General features: G+C 43.7%; 1 protein-coding gene across 1 annotated transcript; it reads left to right on the top strand.

Annotated features, from left to right (window-relative positions):
* Positions 1-10,842: 10,842 nt before the first annotated feature.
* Positions 10,843-16,967, top strand: LOC133765409 (putative protein FAM90A23). The gene is made up of 4 exons (XM_062198974.1): positions 10,843-10,962; positions 11,423-11,616; positions 12,013-12,121; positions 16,029-16,967. The coding sequence occupies exons 1-4, from the start codon at positions 10,843-10,845 to the stop codon at positions 16,965-16,967; spliced, it is 1,362 nt and encodes a 453-aa protein (XP_062054958.1).
* The last annotated feature ends 329 nt before the right edge of the window (positions 16,968-17,296 follow it).

Consider the following 17,296-nt stretch of genomic DNA (forward strand, 5'->3'; position numbering starts at 1 on the left):
GAGCCCCATGGGAAGCCCTGTGTGTTGAGTGCTGATCCACAGCCTGAGAGTCTGTAGGCCTGGAAGTGTGGAGAGCCAAAGATGGCTGCATTTTTCAGAGGCATGTGGGTAGAGGGACTGTACCAATCCATGGGGATAGAGATAGAAAGAGAAAATGATGTGGGTACAGACTGGAGCCCAAGGTGGCTGATGCTTGCTAGTGGTCACCTGTGGTCCCAGGGAGGTAGAGGAACAGAGTCAATTCAAACAAATCTATACAAATCAAAACCCATGATCTAACTGAGAGAGGATAGGTGCCATTTTAAAAGAGGGAAAATTAAACTATGGAAGCCAGCAGGTGCACACATAACAGCTCACTGAGATGGGGGCACCTGAATGCAGCGGTGGCAGCAGCAACAGGAAGGCTTTCACCAGTGACTCTAGTGTGCTGGTGTGATCCAGATCGTCTTGCAGAGGGAACAACCTAGGGTCCCCCATGACTCAGAGCTTGGCTGGGCATTGGTTGGGCAGGGAAAGTAAGGAAATGAGAGTCAACTCTACTTAATCAAAGTTTTAGTTAATTCTTCAAACTTCAGAAAGGGCCATGTGAGTCAAGAAAACCAAGGCTATCATAGAGAAGCAGAGCATGGGCCAGCCATGAAATTCAGATCCTCACAGAAGTCAGTCATGTCCTTCCAGCTGTGCTTCTGCCTCCCTTGGAGGTTCCTAGGAGATTTCTGGAGGACAGCATTGCTTTGCAACTCATCTTGCCTGCAGAAAAAATTAGCAAGTTTACTTGTGTTCATTTCCTGTCCACCACTACCTCCAATCACATTGAACAGCACAGGGGCTACACTGATTCTGAACTTCTCTTCTAGTCAAGGCTTTCTTCTAAACTCAGATTGCCCAGCAAATTTTCCACTATGTACTTTCTAGTAGGTTTCATTGCTTCTCTGCCTGTCATGATCAAACTCCAAGATGTACCCTATTCCTACAACTCAGTGATATGTCAGAAATAGGCAGAGCTCCACGGTGTGGAGACCTGGATAACATGGGGCTCTTTCTGTTTCTATGTAGGCTATTGGTCGGTCATTGTTTAAGAGATGGAGATTCATCTCCTCTCTACATTTCAATGCCCAGAATGACTTTCAATGACGTTCACCTGACTTACCTTTTATTTTTGCTTCCTTCTGTTGCTCTGTCTTCCTAAATGGCCCTGGGTTCATGGGATACTGTTCTCTCTGAGACACTAGGTTCTCCTTATTTGGGCCAATGGGTTGCAGAGTCAGGGTCATACCTGAGCACTTTATAGGGCACTTCCTGTTGTTTGCCATATGACCAAATGCCCCACAGTTTTTGCACTTCACCTGTGATTAGTAAAGACATTTGTTAGTTGGATCAGCAGAATTCACAAGTAGAATATATCACAGATCAGTTGAATAACAGATTTTCAATTCTTACTTTAATATTGAAATGGAGTACAAACTTAGACATGGATGTCATTAATTGTGAAATATTTCAGACACATCATAGTGCCAAAGCCTGTATTTGGGAGCGATGTTAGACTGTAGGACACAGGAGAAGATAGTGAACCAGGTTTCACCAAAAGTGCATGGTCAGATATTTCATTTAATGAGACATAAAGTCTCTCCAAGACCCCAAATAGAACAGAGACCTACTGAGGATGTCTCAGGTCAGCATAACACAAGATGGAAATGGTCCTTTAAGTTACAGAAGCAGAATTGTCCATGTCCCTATCCAGTCAGTGTGCATGAAGAAGGATCCTTGAGTCCTACCAGATCCCAACCTCTGCGTACCCTGGGATTCTCCTCCTCTGGTGGGGGAACCCTCTGGCCAGCTGGTCCCTTCAGTTGCTTCCTCATATTCTGAGATTGAAGGACTCCATGGGTCAGAAGCCCTGGAGAGGGATCTGTCATTCACCTGTCCACTTGGGAGCTTTGGATGTCAGGTTTCCTCAGACATTGATTTTTGATTCCTGAGTGAAAGAAAAATAAATTTTGAAATGATACACAAACAGAATTCCCTTCATAGCCTTCCTTGACCATTTCGAGGTGTCGTGTGTGTGTGTGTGTGTGGTGTGTGTACAAACAGATATCCAGAAAATGTAGTTTTCTAAAAAATGTTTTGAAGGGCCCCAAATCTTGGAATCCAATGCGCTCGGGTGGTCGCCCAAAGACCCAAAACTCCAGCCCAGTAGATGCAAAAGCAAGAGGATATTTAATAAAACGTTTGCGCAAATGGGCTCCCCAGCACCACAGGCAGTCGAGAGAGCGAGGGAGCCCCGAGCAGGGGTTACAGCAGTTTTTAAAGACAATAGCCACCTGATTAACATATGTATGCGGGGCGTTTGGTGATTGGCTATTTTGAAGGGCAAACTCTTGTTGCGATTTTAGCGAGGGAAGGGGTAAGTTTATACAATCGTCACAGAACCTTATTGCAACTCTTTTCCGGACTTCTGCAAGTGTTATCGTGTGAGACAGTTACACAAAGCAGTTTCCCAAGGTTATTCTGCAGGCAGGTGGAGGCACAGTTATTTTAAGGGATGTCTACTGTCAGCAGCTAAACTTTTTAACCCTTTACTATAATATTTTAATATTTACTTTTAGCAGGGGTCTTACATTACCTCCTCTTCTTTTTGTACTGATTTTAATCTTAAAATTTATGGGGCTTTTTTTTAGTTTAGCCATAGAGTCCCTGATGACCCCTGAATGATCAGTGTAGAAGTAGCACTTTTTTTTTCAGGGCAGCACATAAATCTTTTTTTCTTTAAAAACAATCCTCTTTCTGTTCTGCAACACTACTTTTGAAAGTGATGTTAAAGACTGTTCTAGCTTACTGATGGTCTGCTCAAGGTCCAGTATATCATCTTCTACTGCCCTATGGGGGGCCTGATATTTCTGGCATTGATTATTATTTTTTTTTTGCAAGGGCGGCGGTGCTGTTTCCACACCTGCTGCAACCCCCTTTTTATTTAATTGAGAATGGCCTCTGTCTTAGGTTGCCCTCAGTCATTCCTGTCCTTACCTGTCATCGGTAACTCTGGCAGCTTGGCCTAGAGCCCTGTCTTAGGTTGGTACAGGATGCTGAGTGTCTTACCCATCTTTGAGTACCATTCCAGCCTGACATTAGGTGAGAGATGAAACATACAGCCAAATATCAATTATTTTTGATTACAAAGGAGGTTTGGTAGTGAACTTGAACCAATTCTTCGGCTATATTGGACAGTCCAGTAGCAGTAAGATTGTTTTGGTCACTAAACATGCAAGCCTTCACAGTCCACGGTTATTTCCAAAGGCTAGTCCAGGAACACTTACTACTGATACAGCCATGGCAAGGGCAGTGTCCTCTCCTATTAGGATGACATTGCCATTACAGTCTTCAGGTGAAGCATGCCGCCGACATGCTCTATCCGCCACTGTAAATACATATGTCAGCATCGGGGCCACACGGCCCAGGGAGCAATTGCGGAAGTTATCAGAGGCTAATGATGTAAAGGCATATTGGCTGCATAGAAAAACCCATCCCTTAGGAGTCCGCGTCCCATTCCAGTACCGGATCAGGTCCATTCCATTAATTGGTGATAGGCTCCTTCCATTTCACCATTGCTCTTTTCGCAGCTATTTTTAAACAGTTAGAATTTCACAGAGACATCAAGACTTGAACATAATAGATTACTTTAACTCATTGCTTTAACAGAGGATCAGATTTTGATTTTATGTCAAAGAAAATAGACTAATAGTTTTATAACCAAAAATGTCTTCTTCCCATAACATTTTGTAACTTTCTCACACCTTCTGTAACTTACTCAAACCTTCTGTAACTTACTCAAACCTTCTGTAATCCACAGTCATTCTCCAGGTTTCACCTGATTTCTTAACATGCCAAATTAAATAATTTCTTTTAGTGATTATGGGAATCATCACTCCAGCATTAACGTAATTTTTTACTGTTTTAGATATTTTTTTATGTCTACCTGGAATTCTGTATTGTTTACACTGAATAACCTTAGTTGTCTCTGGCAGCGGCACAGAGGCTTGATATAATTTTTTTATTACCATCTGGTGGTTTGACTCCAAAGGGCAGCATTTTTTTTTAAATTTATATTTATTCTGTACCGCTTTTTTAAATTGCTTACACATGCATCAGTATACAGATAACAAAATCCATCCTCACCTCCCCAAAGCCTATAGTTTATTTCCCTTTTTTACTGGCACCGATTGCAAACCTAATAACTTGTGGAGGCTGTGCACTCCGTAACTTGTCATTTTAATTTTCACTCAATCCTGAGCAGAGAGCCCATTTCTTTGCCAAAGAGGCCAAGTGAGGGTCTTTCCAGCCAGGAACATTACAGGCTACATATGCAACTTCAGTTTTCTTTTTAAAGAAAGGCATTGCTTTGTATACTTGCAGATCCTGCCAACTTTGCCAATTTGTGACAGCAAATTATTTTTCTGCTGTCTGCTGTGCACAGACTTAGTTACTTTTAGTTTAATCTGCAAGAAATATGCTGCAAGCCTTGTAGTGCACACTAAAATTATTTAGAAGAAAGACAGTAAAGGAGCATAGATTAACAGAATGTTGCAATAAACATGGCTCCATTGCTATAATGATATTATAGCAAGAGGGTCCACTGATCCCTGTAGGGAGGGCCTGAGGCTGGCCCCACTTCCAGTTTTCCCGAACTCTGTTTTTTTAGTGAATCCATTTTGTTAATCCCTTATCAAAGGGACTGTTACAGAACACCTCAGCCACAGTAGCCAGTTGATCCATATTTACATTGTACTTATGTTCAGCAGAATTTATAGTACTGTGGGCATCACTAGGCAATCTTCACAAAGCACCGGAAAAGGATCCATACTGAGAATCAGACATTATCAGTAATCATTACAGGTATGTTTAACATTTAGCTTCACTGTGTGTTCCCCTGGGATGAAACAGCAGCAGCAGAGGCTTGCTCCAGCTCCCTCTTAAAGCCCCCAAGGACAAGGGTGGCTCATTGCTAAGATTTTAGGCAAGCAGTGCGTCCCATCTTGGATCTTGGCCAGAGAGCTGAGACACGAAGCATGCCCACCTGTTTATCAGAAACATTCCTTTATCCTCCCCTCCAGGAACTGGCCAGGCTCCCCAAGAGCAGGAGAAGGTCATCCAGCAGCAAAGTTACTTGTCTACCAGAGCTGAACCTAGATACAAGCCTCTCCATCCCAAAAATCTGTCCTTACATTTGGCCCTAGGGTTGCATTGAGAGGTAGACATAATTAACACATTATAAGAATGCAATACAAATTTTTCATACAAGTATACATCCAGCAAACACAATAATATTTAAGGCGTTTTAAGGATAAATTGAAACATATCTGAGGGGGAATTAGCTTCTTGGGCACCCATGTCAGGGACATAAAAAAAAAAGTACCATTTTTTTTACTTTTTTTTAAAATAAACTTTTATTTAATGAATATAAATTTCCAAAGTACAGCTTATGGGTTACAATGGCTTCCCCCTCCCAAAACTTCCCTCCCACCCAAAACCCTCCCCTTTCCCGCTCCCTCTCCCCTTCCAATCACATCATGATTCATTTTCAATTCTCTTTATATACAAAAGATCAGTTTAGTATATATTAGGTAACGATTTCAACAGTTTGCCCCCATATAGCAACACAAAGTGAAAAAAAAATACTGTTGGAGTACTACTTATAGCATAAAATAAGAGTGTACAGCACATTAAAGACAGAGATCCTACATAATATTTTTTAAAAAATTCATTAATTTTCTATGCCATTTCCAATTTAACACCAGTTTTTTTTTTCATTTCCAATTATCTTTATATACAGAAGATCGATTCAGTATATAATTAGTAAAGATCTCATCAGTTTGTACCCACGCAGAAACACAAAGTGTAAAAATACTGTTTCAGTACTAGTTATAGCATCACTGCACATTAGACAACACATTAAGGACAGATTCCCCCATGGGATGTAAGTACACAGTGACTTCTGTTGCTGACTTAACAATTTGACACTCCTGTTCATGGCGTCAATAATCTCCCTAGGCTCTAGTCATGAGTTGCCAAGGCTATGGAAGCCTTTAGAGTTCGCTGACTTTGATCTTATTCCGACAGGGTCATAGTCAAAGTGGAAGTTCTCTCCTCCCTTCAGAGAAAGGTACCTCATTCTTTGATGGCCCCGTTCTTTCCACTGGGATCTCACTCACAGAGATCTTTTGTTTAGGTCTTCTTCTTCTTTTTTTCTTTTCCATGGTATCTTGGCTTTCCATGCCTACAATACTCTCATGGGCTCTTCAGCCAGATCCGAATGCCTTGAGGGCTGATTCTGAGGCCAGAGTGTTGTTTAGGACGTCTGCCATTCTATGAGTCTGCTGTGTATCCTGCTTCCCATGTTGGATCCTTCTCTCCCTTTTTGATTCTATCAGTTAGTATCAGCAGATACTTGTCTTGTTTGTGTGATCCCTTTGACTCTTAGACCTATCAGAGTCATCAATTGTGAACTGAAATTGATCACTTGATCTAGTTTAACAGTATAAACTCATCAGCCAACAAGAGGCACTTGCTTACTTCACAGCATTTTTGAAAGCACCTGTAGGATTTTACAAGTATTTAACCCTTTAGGCATCTGGGGCTTTCTCATTAAGATAACTATCATGTCTAGTAACACAAGATCATTAGACTTTTTAATTCTCAAACATTTGTATTAATAGCATTTTCCATTATAGAAACTTAAAATTTAGTACCATGTCACATCTTGACAGTACTTCTAATATAATCCAAATAGCCTGTTTAGTTGGTGTCTCTATAAGATGAGAGACATAGGTCCTTCGATTTTTTCAGTTGGGCCCAAACTGGAAAAACCACAGTCCAAGATTTACTGGAAATTTTAGAGTCCAGATTGTTTGAAACTTTGATTTTTTGAATGCCTGTCAAGAATGCCAAGAAGGCTCAAAATCCAAAATATTTGGTTGAAATAAGATTCCTTAAAATCATGACATAACATAGACCAAATTTGATCATTGTTACAAGGTGATGATTCAAATCTTTGAAAATAAGCACATATTTAAATAACCCATAGCTCTTAATAAAAATTCAGCTGTTTTTGAACAATTAGAATTTAACAGACATCAAGAGAACATAATAGATTACTTTAACACATTGCTTTAACAGAGCATCAGAGTTTAATTCTATGTCAAAGAGAAATTGAGCTTCCTGTGATCTTTTGCTGTGAGGTTTCCTTCCTTTACCTTCTCTCATATTGATGACCATGTTTCTGTGTTTCTGTGGGTAACACACCTTTAAGCATCTTTTGCAGGGCAGGACGAGTGGCGACAAATTCTTTCAATTTCTGTTTGCTATGAAAAGTCTTAATTTCACCTTCATTCACAAATGAGAGCTTTGCAGGATATAATATTCTGGGCTGGCAGTTTTTCTCTCTTAGTACCTGGGCTATGTCTCACCATTCCCTTTTAGCTTGTAGGGTTTCTGATGAGAAGTCTGCTGTGAGTAATTGGAGATCCCCTGAGAGTAATCTGACGTTTCTCTCTTGCACATTTTAGAATCTTTTCTTTATGTTTCACTGTGGTGAGTTTGATTACAACATGTCGTGGTGAGGATCTCTTTTGGTCATGTTTATTAGGGGTTCTATAAGCTTCCTGTACTAAGATGCCTCTGTCCTTCTCCAAACCTGGGAAATTTTCTGCTAGTATCTCATTGAAAAGGCCTTCTAATCCTTTCTCCCTCTCCATGCCTTCAGGAACTCCTAGAACCCGAATGTTCGGTTTTTTAATAGTATCCTGTAGATTTCCATCAATATTTTTTAGATTTCTAATCCTCTTCTTTTCTTTGGTTTGCCTGTTTCCTTTCCTGTTCTCTGTCTTCTCAGTCTGATATTCTCTCTTCTGCTTCGCCCATTCTGTTTTTAAGGCTCTCTAATGTGTTTGTCATTTGATCTATTGAATTCTTCATTTCATTATGATTTCTCATCACTATCACAGTTTCTTATTCTAGTAGTTGTTTCATTTCATTTTGATTCCTTCCTTAATATTTCATTTTCATGAGAGAGATTTTCTATCTTGTCCAAAAGGATTTCTGTAGTTCAATAATTTGTTTTTTGAGAACTTCTTAATGTTCTTGTCAATATTTTGAGATCCGCTTCTTGCATTTGTCCTATCTCATCATCTTCATAATCTTGAATTGGGGTGTCTTTTTCATTTGGGGGCGTCATAGTGTCTTCCTTGTTCTTGTTATCTCGGTTTTTGCGTTTGTTGTTTGGCATGTTGGAGATATTTGGTTTCTTCACTGTGATGTTTTTTCTTGTTACACTATGGCTCTATATTAAGTGGACTGTCTGCTTTCGATAGAGCCTTAGAGGCTTGAGATGGGTGTGGCCTGAGAGCTCTGTTTGGTTCCTCAGGATTGAGGGTGTGCCAAAGGTGACACTCCCAGGTTAGGCGTGGTAGATCTCTCTTTCTTTCATTCTTTTGTTTGTTTGTTTTGATTCAAAGGGGAAGTATTTCCACACAGCTGAATGGAATTGGAGGTAGTTAGCAGGCGAATGATATACCCACAGGAACCAGAGATTGGAAGCTCTTTCCCAAGGACCACACAGGAAATCTGTGCTGCCCTCAGTGTGGGCTCCAATTCTCCTGCAGACTCCCACTGGGTTGCCAAGTTAGATCCGAATCTCCTGTTATTTCACCCCCCCTAGAGTCAGGTTTTTCTGCTAGGCTCAGGGCCGGTGCAGACCTGAGGTTGCCCTGCTTATGACGTATGTCCAAAATGGCGCCTGCTCTTTGTCTTGCTCACCTTTGAGAGGTGAGCAGAGATAGAGAAACTCGTGTCCATATCGGTCACTTTTTTTTTTTTCTCTCTCTCGTCTAGTTAGCCTGGTGAACTTTTCCCATGGATTTTCAAGCCTCGTTCCCTCTAGTCTCCTCTTTCCACTTGCCCGCTGGTGTCTCTGGCTCTTGAGGTTTGGCTCACCTCGCGTTCCAGTGTTGGTATGTTGAGTCTGCCGCTGGTGTCCTTAACTTGGGTTTGTCACCAAGTAGAAATATTCTGAAGGCAATTAATTAACCGGGAAACAACAGAGAGTGCATTGTTCCCAGACGTAATCCCATCAAATCTGACTGGATTGGTGAACATCAGATTGGATGGCAGACGTGACCCCGCCTCCTAGGTGCCCAATAAAAGCCAGCCTGGAAGCCCTCCTCCCTCCCTGCCTTGCCTCTGTTGTCCCGGGAGCCTCCTTCTCTCCAGTGTTCTTTCTGCAACATCCACCCCCCTGAGTCCCTGCAGACAGACAGGAGGAGCACAGCTGGAGGGCAGGTGGGTTTCTTTCCAGAACTTTGTTCTACGGGCATCACTCAAGAAAAATAAAATGCAGGATAAGTGACACCTGGGGATAAGGCATTAGTTGATTGGGATGGGTTCTTTCCTTCATATTTTAGTATAGAGAAGGATAAAATAAATCATTCCAGCCGGCGCCGCAGCTCACTAGGCTAATCCTCCACCTGGGGCCAGCACCCGGGTTCTAGTCCCACTTGGGGTGCCGGTTCTGTCCCGGTTGCACCTCTTCCAGTCCAGCTCTCTGCTGTGGCCCGGGAAGGCAGTGGAGGATGGCCCAAGTGCTTGGGCCCTGCACCCACATGGGAGACCAGGAGAAGCACCTGGCTCCTGGCTTCGGATTGGCGCAGCACGCAGGTCGTAGCGGCCATTTAGGTGGTGAACCAACAGAAGGAAGACCTTTCTCTCTCTCTCACTGTCTAACTCTGCCTGTTAGAAAAAAAAAAAGAAAAAGAGAAAAAGAAAAAAGAAAGTGACGTGTGGGAATAAGGAATTAGTTGTTTGGAATGGATTCTTTCCTTCATTTTTTTTTAGCACAGAGAAGGAAAAATGTATCTTCCCAGGCAGTGGCGTGGCTCACTATGCTAATCCTCCACCTGTGGTGCCGGCACCCCGGATTCTAGTCCCAGTCAGGGTGCCGGATTCTGTCCTTGTTGCTCCTCTTCCAGTCCAGCTCTCTGCTGTGGCCCGGGAGTGCAGTGGAGGATGGCCCAAGTGCTTGGGCCCCTGTACCCGCATGGGAGACCAGGAGAAGCACCTGGCTCCTGGCTTCAGATCAGCGTGGTGCGCCGGCCACAGCTCACCGGCTGCAGTTGCCATTGGGGGGTGAACCAATGGGAAAAGGAAGATCTTTCTCTCTGTCTCTCACTCTCACTGTCCACTCTGCCTGTCAAAAAAGAAAATTAAAATAAAATCAACAAATTATATCATTCCAAATAACATGTATTACCTGAAATTCCAAATTCTAAGGGTAATACACTCCGTAGCCTGCTTTGTTTACGGTAGTGAATGTTAGTTATGGTAACTGACTAGCTTTTTATGTTCCTAGGTGAAACACTTCACATAATCCGTATGTACACATTGAAGAGCATAGGGATACCTCCCACCCCAGCATCCCTCCTGCCTGCACCACCAAGCTCACTCCTCTTTTCCTTTATTTTCCTTTCTCTAACTCTTACAATCATCTATTTCCATGTTACTTTATTCAGATGGGATTCACCCTACATAAGGAAAGAATTCAACAAATAGTGAGAAAAAAAGTCACAGAATAGTGTGTGCCGTGGTCAATGAATATTGAAATATTAACGGTGTTCAACAATTTTTTAGAAAACTACACTGTCTGGCCACACACACACATACCTCGACCCGGTCAAAGAAGGTTCTGAAGGGAATTCTGTTTGTGTATCATTTCAAAATTTATTTTTCTTTGACTCAGGACACAGAAATCAATGTCTGAGGAAAACTGACCTCCAAAGCTCCAGAGTGGACGGGTGAATGGCAGATCACCATCCAGAACTTCTGAGCTATGGAGTCCATCAATCTCAGAACATGAGGAAGCAACAGACGGGACCAGCAGGCCTGAGGGCGCCCCCACCAGAGCAGGAGAATCCCAGGGTACGCAGAGGTTGGGATCTGGAGGGACTCAAGGATCCTTCTTCATGCACACTGACTGGATAGGGACATGGACAATTCTGCCTCTGTAACTTAAATGATCTTGTCCATCCTGTGTTACCCTGCCCTGAGACATTCTCAGTGGGTCTCTGTGCCATTCGAAGTCTTCGGCAGGCCTTATGTCCAATGAAGGGTCATAGCTAACCATGCACTTTCACTGAAACCTGGTTCATTATCTTCTCCTGTGGAATCTCCTCTCCTACAGTCTAATGTCCCTCCCTAATACCGGCTGTGGCACTACAACATTTCTGAAATGTTTCACGATTAATGAGATCCCTGTCTAGGTTTGTACTCCAAGCGAACATTCAAGTAAGAATTGAAAATAGGTTATTCAACCGACCTGTGATACATTAAACCTGTGAATTCTGCTGATCCAACTAACAAATGTCTTTACTAATCGCAGGTCAAGTGCAAACACTCTGGGGCCTTTGGTCACATGGCACACAGCAGGAGGTGCCCCATCAAGTGCTCGGATGGGACTCTGACTCTGCAGCCCATGGGCCCAAATAAGGAGAACCTGGTGCCTCAGAAACTGCAGCATCCTGTGAACCCAGGGCCATTCAGGAAGACAGAGCTCCAGAAGGAAGAGAATCAAAGGTGAGTCACGTGAAAGCCAGTGGAAGTCATTCTGGGCACTGAAACCTAGAGAGGAGATGAATCCCCACCTCTAAACAGTGACTGAGAGCCTACAGAGAAACAGAAAGTGCCCCACTCCATCCAGATCTCCAGACCATGGAGCTCTGCCTATTTCTGACAATCCCTAATTTGTAGGAGCAGGGTACATCTTGGAATGTGATCATGACAGGCAGAGAAGCAAGGAAACCTACTAGAAAGTAGGCAGCGGGAAATGTGCAGGGCAATCTGAGTTCAGGGGAAAGCCTTGACTGGAAGAGAAGTTCAGAATCAGTGTAGCCCATGGTGCTGTTCAATGTGATTGGAGGTAGTGGTGGACAGGAAATGAACACAAGTAAAGCTTGCTATTTTTTCCTGCAGGCAAGACGAGCTGCAAAGCAAGGCTGTCCTCCAGAAACCTCCCAGGAGCCTCCCAGGGAGGCAGCAGCACAGCTGGAAGGACGTGACCAAGTCCTGTGAGGATCTGAGTGTGAGTTTCCTGGCTGCCCATGCTCTGCTTCTCTAGGATAGCCTTGATCTTCTGGACCCTCATGGCCCCTTCTGTGTGAGGAATTCATTAAAACTTTGATTAGACTAGTTGACTGTCATTTCCTTCCTTTTGAGATGCCATTTTTAATTGCATTTTTTTCAAATTTTTACTTTTTCCATGTTAACTTCATACTAATTCAGAGAGCATAAATTCAATGTTTTTGTTTAACACAAGCATTCTACAATTAATTGCATGCTTGTAGACCATATGCTTGAGGGAGAAATTGTACATTTGGAATCAGTCTGCACCAAAAGATAGATTCATACAGGTCGGTGATTGCATCTATAAATGGATAATTTTCCCTTTTTGTCCATGAAAACTCGTCAGATAGTAAAGTACCTTCAAAACTGCATTACTGGCCTGAGCTGTGGCTCACTTGGCTAGTCCTCCACCTGCAGTGCTGGAACTCCAGTTCTAGTCGGGGTTGGGGCACCGGTTCTGTCCTGGTTACTCCTCTTCCAGTCCAGCTCTCTGCTGTGGCCTGGGAAGGCAGTGGAGAATGATCCAAGTGCTTGGGCCCTGCACCGGCATGGGAGACCAGGAGGAAGCACCTGCCTGCCGGCTTCAGATTGGCGCAGTGCGCTGCCTGTCGTGGCCACTTGGGGGTGAACCAACGGAAGGGAGACCTTTCTCTCTGTCTCTCTCTCTTTCTCACTGTCTAACTCTGTCAGAAAAAAAAAAGGAAAGAAAGAAAAAAATCTGCATTACTTTGATGTACTAATAAAGTTTTTCTCAACGTCACAGGAAACATTATTTTGAAAACATATTATTTTGAGTGACAAAAAAATGTGAGGATGTGTTTGATTATATAGAAGTGTTATTTTCAAAAATATTCTGCAAAAACTTAAAATTTTGCACCAAAATAAGCTCTATCATATTGTGCCGTGAATAAATGTTAAACTGTTGAAATCCCAGGCATATGCTCTAGTCTAAGAACATTCCGTTCACTGATGAGGACAATGTGCATGCCATCACTGTGGGATGACGTGTTCTGTAGATATCTGTAGGTCCATTTGATCTATATCGTCAATCAACTCGGTTGTTGCCTTGCTAATTTCCTGGCTGGTTGATCTGTCCGTCGATGAAAGAGGGGTGCTAAAGTCCCCTAGAATTGAATGAATGTATGTCTCCCTGTAGGTCTATTAACATGTTTAAATAGTCAGGAGCCCTGTACTTGGGTGCATATACATGTAGTATAGTCACTTCTTCCTGTTGGAATGATCCCTTCATCAAATCATTCCATGGCGCCCTTCTTCATCTCTTTTAACAGTTCTTATGTTCAACCCTATTATGTCTGATATGAGGATAGTAACACCAGCACATTTTTGGTTTCTGTTCCCATGGAGAATCTTTCTCGATCCTTCCACTTTTAGTCTGTGTGTATCTTTGCTGTTCAGATGTGTTTTGTTGGAGCAGGACATAAAGGGGTCCTTTTGTTAAACTGGAGAATGGAAGCCATTTACATTCAAGGTGACTATGGAGAAGGAGTGACTTGGCCCTGCCATTTGTCCTTTGATTTCCTTTGTTCTTCCACTGGTGGGTTTTCTGCCTTCTCTTGCTTTCATAATGATGCCTATCTTTCTCGTTTCTGTCAATAGGACATCTCTAAGCATCTTTTTGTAAGGCTGGATGAGCGCCGACAAATTCTTTCAACGTCTGGTTGTTATGAAAGGTCTTTTTGTCACCTTCATTCATAAGTGCAAGCTTTGCAGGGCACATATTCTGGGTTGACAGTTTTTGCCTTTTAAGACTTGGACTGCATCTCACCACTGCCAACTAGCCTGCAGGGGTTCTGATGAGAAGTCCGCTGTGAGTCTCATTGGCAAGCCTCTGAAAGTAATCTGATGTTTCTCTCGAGCACAGTTTAGAAACTTTTCTTCATGTTTGATGGTGGAAAGTTTGACTACCATGTGTCATGGTGAAGATCTTTTCAGGTCATATCTCTTAGGAGTTCCAAGTGCTTCCTCTACTTAAACACCCACTTCTTTCTCCACATTGGGGAAGTATTCTGTAATTATTTCCCTACATAAGTTTCTATTCCCTTCTGCCTCTCCATTCCTTCAGGAAATCTTAAGACCCAATATGTTGGGTGGATTGATAGTATCCCGTAGATCTCCAACACTGTTTGTAGCTGCCTATTTTCTTCTGCTTTCTTTTTCTGACGGTAAGAGTTCCAAAAACTTGTCTTCTAGGTCGAATATTTTCTTGTTTGCATCAGCAAGTCTGCTGTGTAGGCGTTCCACTGCATTTTTAATTTGATCCATTGGATTCTCTATTTCTAAAATTTCATTTTGGTTTCACTTTAAATGTTCAAATTCCTGGCAAGTATTTTCAATCATGTCATGCATCATTGTCTTTACTGTGTGGATTTACTTTTGATTTTTTTTCCTTGAGTAATCCTCTGATTAACTTTCTAACTTCCATTTCTGTCAGTTCTTTGATCTCTTCATCTTGGTAATCTAATACTGAAATGTCCTTGTGTTCCTCTTGGGGCTGTCATGAGGACTTCCTTATTCTTGTCTCTTGATTTTTGGCTCTCATTTTCTTGGCATTTGTGGAACGGATATTTCATTTGTTCTACTGTTCAGTTAGATCTGCATGGCTATGCTTGTCTGGCTCTGTGGAATGTCAAGCCTTTCAGTGAAGACCAGGAGGTGTTTGGTGGGTGTGGCTGGGGGCTCTTGTCAATATTCTAGGATGGGGTGAGTTTCCAGGGTAACACCCAAGTTGGGTGTGTGTGAGAGATCAATACCCAGCTACGCCCTACACCTTTTCATGTAGACACTGAGGCCCCAAGGTCTCAGCACCTAGGACTCCCACGGTCACTGGGTCCAGAGAGCGTTGCTGGTTCAAGCACCATTCACCCCTCTAGCTGCCCAGTCACTGCCCAGCCAAGCTCTGAGTCCGAGGTGTGGGAAGGTGGATGGGGTGGGCCGGGATGTTCCCTCTGCTAGAAGATCTGCATCATGCCAGCACACTGGAGGCACTGTTTGAAGCCTGCCTGCCGCTGCTGCCAGCACTGCGTTCAGGTGCCCCATCTCAGTGAGCTGTTTTGTGTGCACCTGCTAGCTTCCATACTCTTGCCCTCCTTTAGAATGGCACCCGTCCTTTCTCAGCTAGATCCCAGGTTGGGATTTGGCTAGATTCCTTTGAATTGGCTCTGTTTTTCCACTGTCCTGGCACCGCAGGTGACCACTAGCAACCACTAGCCAGTGGGCTCCAGTCTGGACCTACGCCATTCTCTTTCCAGCTCTATCCCCACGGATTGCTGCAGTCCTTCTTCTCTCCCCCATCTCAAAAATGCTTCCATCTTTGGCTCTCTACACTTCCGGCTCTCCAAGCTCTCAGGCTGCGGATCAGCACTCAGCACCCAGGGCTTCCCATGGGGCTTCCTGGAAGGTTTGCTCTCCAATTCTCTGCCAAGGGTGCACTTCCTACACAATTCTCTTCACCGTGTCTCCTAAGCTCAGTGCAGTGTGCGTCTCTTCGTCCTCCATTTTTTCATCTGAAAAACTATCTTTTGTAGGTGACCCAAAATGATGAGGGTGGAAGGATGATTTTGGAAATATTGTGCAGTAACTTAAAATGTTTACATCAATAGAGATACAGAGTCATGTTCCATAGTTCCTTGAACTGTTGGCATCACAGATGTTTCAAATTGATTGTGTCGTTTCTTTATTTCTGATTAGCACAGGGCAGTTGGACATTCCTCATTCAAATGGCTGTTTGTCATTACAATGGGACTCAATTTTGCACTGTGTTCACTAATTTTACTTGACCTGTGTTCATATTTACTCTACGGTAAGAAAATCCTAACCTTATTCTTTGCATTTCTCTTTTCATACAGCAACCAAGTGGGCCTAGGCCTCTCAACATAGCCCAAGAGACAAGGGTGTCGGATCCTGACCTCACAAGTCAGAAGTGTGTCCTGAAACCCAGTAGCTCTTCACGTCTCCCAAAAGCACCTGAACTGAGTCACTTCTCAAGATCTAGCCAAAAGAAAGGTGAGGAGGTGGATACCCCTGACCCCAGGCCGCCTGCAGTGAAGCAGCATGGCCAGCACTGTACCTTCAATGTGAAGCAGACAGACCGCAGGCCTAATTGGTCCACTTTTAAAATTCCCAAGAAGGCCTCCAACACACAGGACTTAGATGGAAGCTCCAGATGCCAGACACAAGTCAGATTTTCAGGTGAGGATCCGCAGCCCCGTAAACAGCCTGAGGCTCTGAGGATGGGTCCCCAGTCCAAACCCAACAATGGACCTCCAGGCAAGAGATCCATCAAGATGCCCCATCATTCCTCGAGGAATCCAGCCAAGAGACCAAGACTGAGCCCCTTACAAAACCTACAGAGGACCACTCAGTCACCTAAGCATGAGACTCTCCAGAGTCTGCAGGAGCTGCCAACTACAAGGGGCCAAGGAAGAAAAATTTCACTTCCTGTGTCACAGAGTTCACCAGCTCCCCAGCTCAACACTGACCTGCGGCCACCAAAAAACAGAGTTCCCGAGAAAACTGTGCAGGGCTCCACTACCTCCCATCACCCAGCTCCTAGCTGTGTTCCAGGCGCGTCCCTCAGAATGGCCTTCAGTGCATCAGGCAATAACAGGTGGAGCTGCAGGTTCATGACAACTCCCTCATCTCAGCCCCATGGGAAGCCAACTCCAGCTCCTCTGAACCCGCCTGTCCCCAAGAAGACAGGGAAACCCTGTGTGAAATCTCCACTGACACTCCTCTATGAGTCCCTTCAGATCTCCTCCTCCTCTGAGGACAGTGACTGGGAGTGAGACGTCCCCTGGAAGGGCAATGCCCACCGGTCTCCTCAGGTGACTTGTGGCTGGTGGTTTTACTGGGGAAGGGGAAGATTCAGGAAGCAGGCTGTGCCAGTGTACTCAGAATGGCCTCAGCTGTCCAGCAAGAGCACCCTGGCGCCAGAGGGAATGCTGGGAGCAGACACATATGGCCTCTTTGAATTACTTCAGTTCTATGGTATTTCCATGGGAATGTAACAGGATAATAATGGCCTTTACGTGAAGGACTTTATATAATGGATTGACTTGGTGGACCAGGTATGACATTACAATATAAATACTAAACACTGCATCAGTACTGTTGT

Source organism: Lepus europaeus, chromosome 8 (genome assembly GCF_033115175.1).
Source record: "Lepus europaeus isolate LE1 chromosome 8, mLepTim1.pri, whole genome shotgun sequence".
NCBI classification, from domain to species: domain Eukaryota; kingdom Metazoa; phylum Chordata; class Mammalia; order Lagomorpha; family Leporidae; genus Lepus; species Lepus europaeus.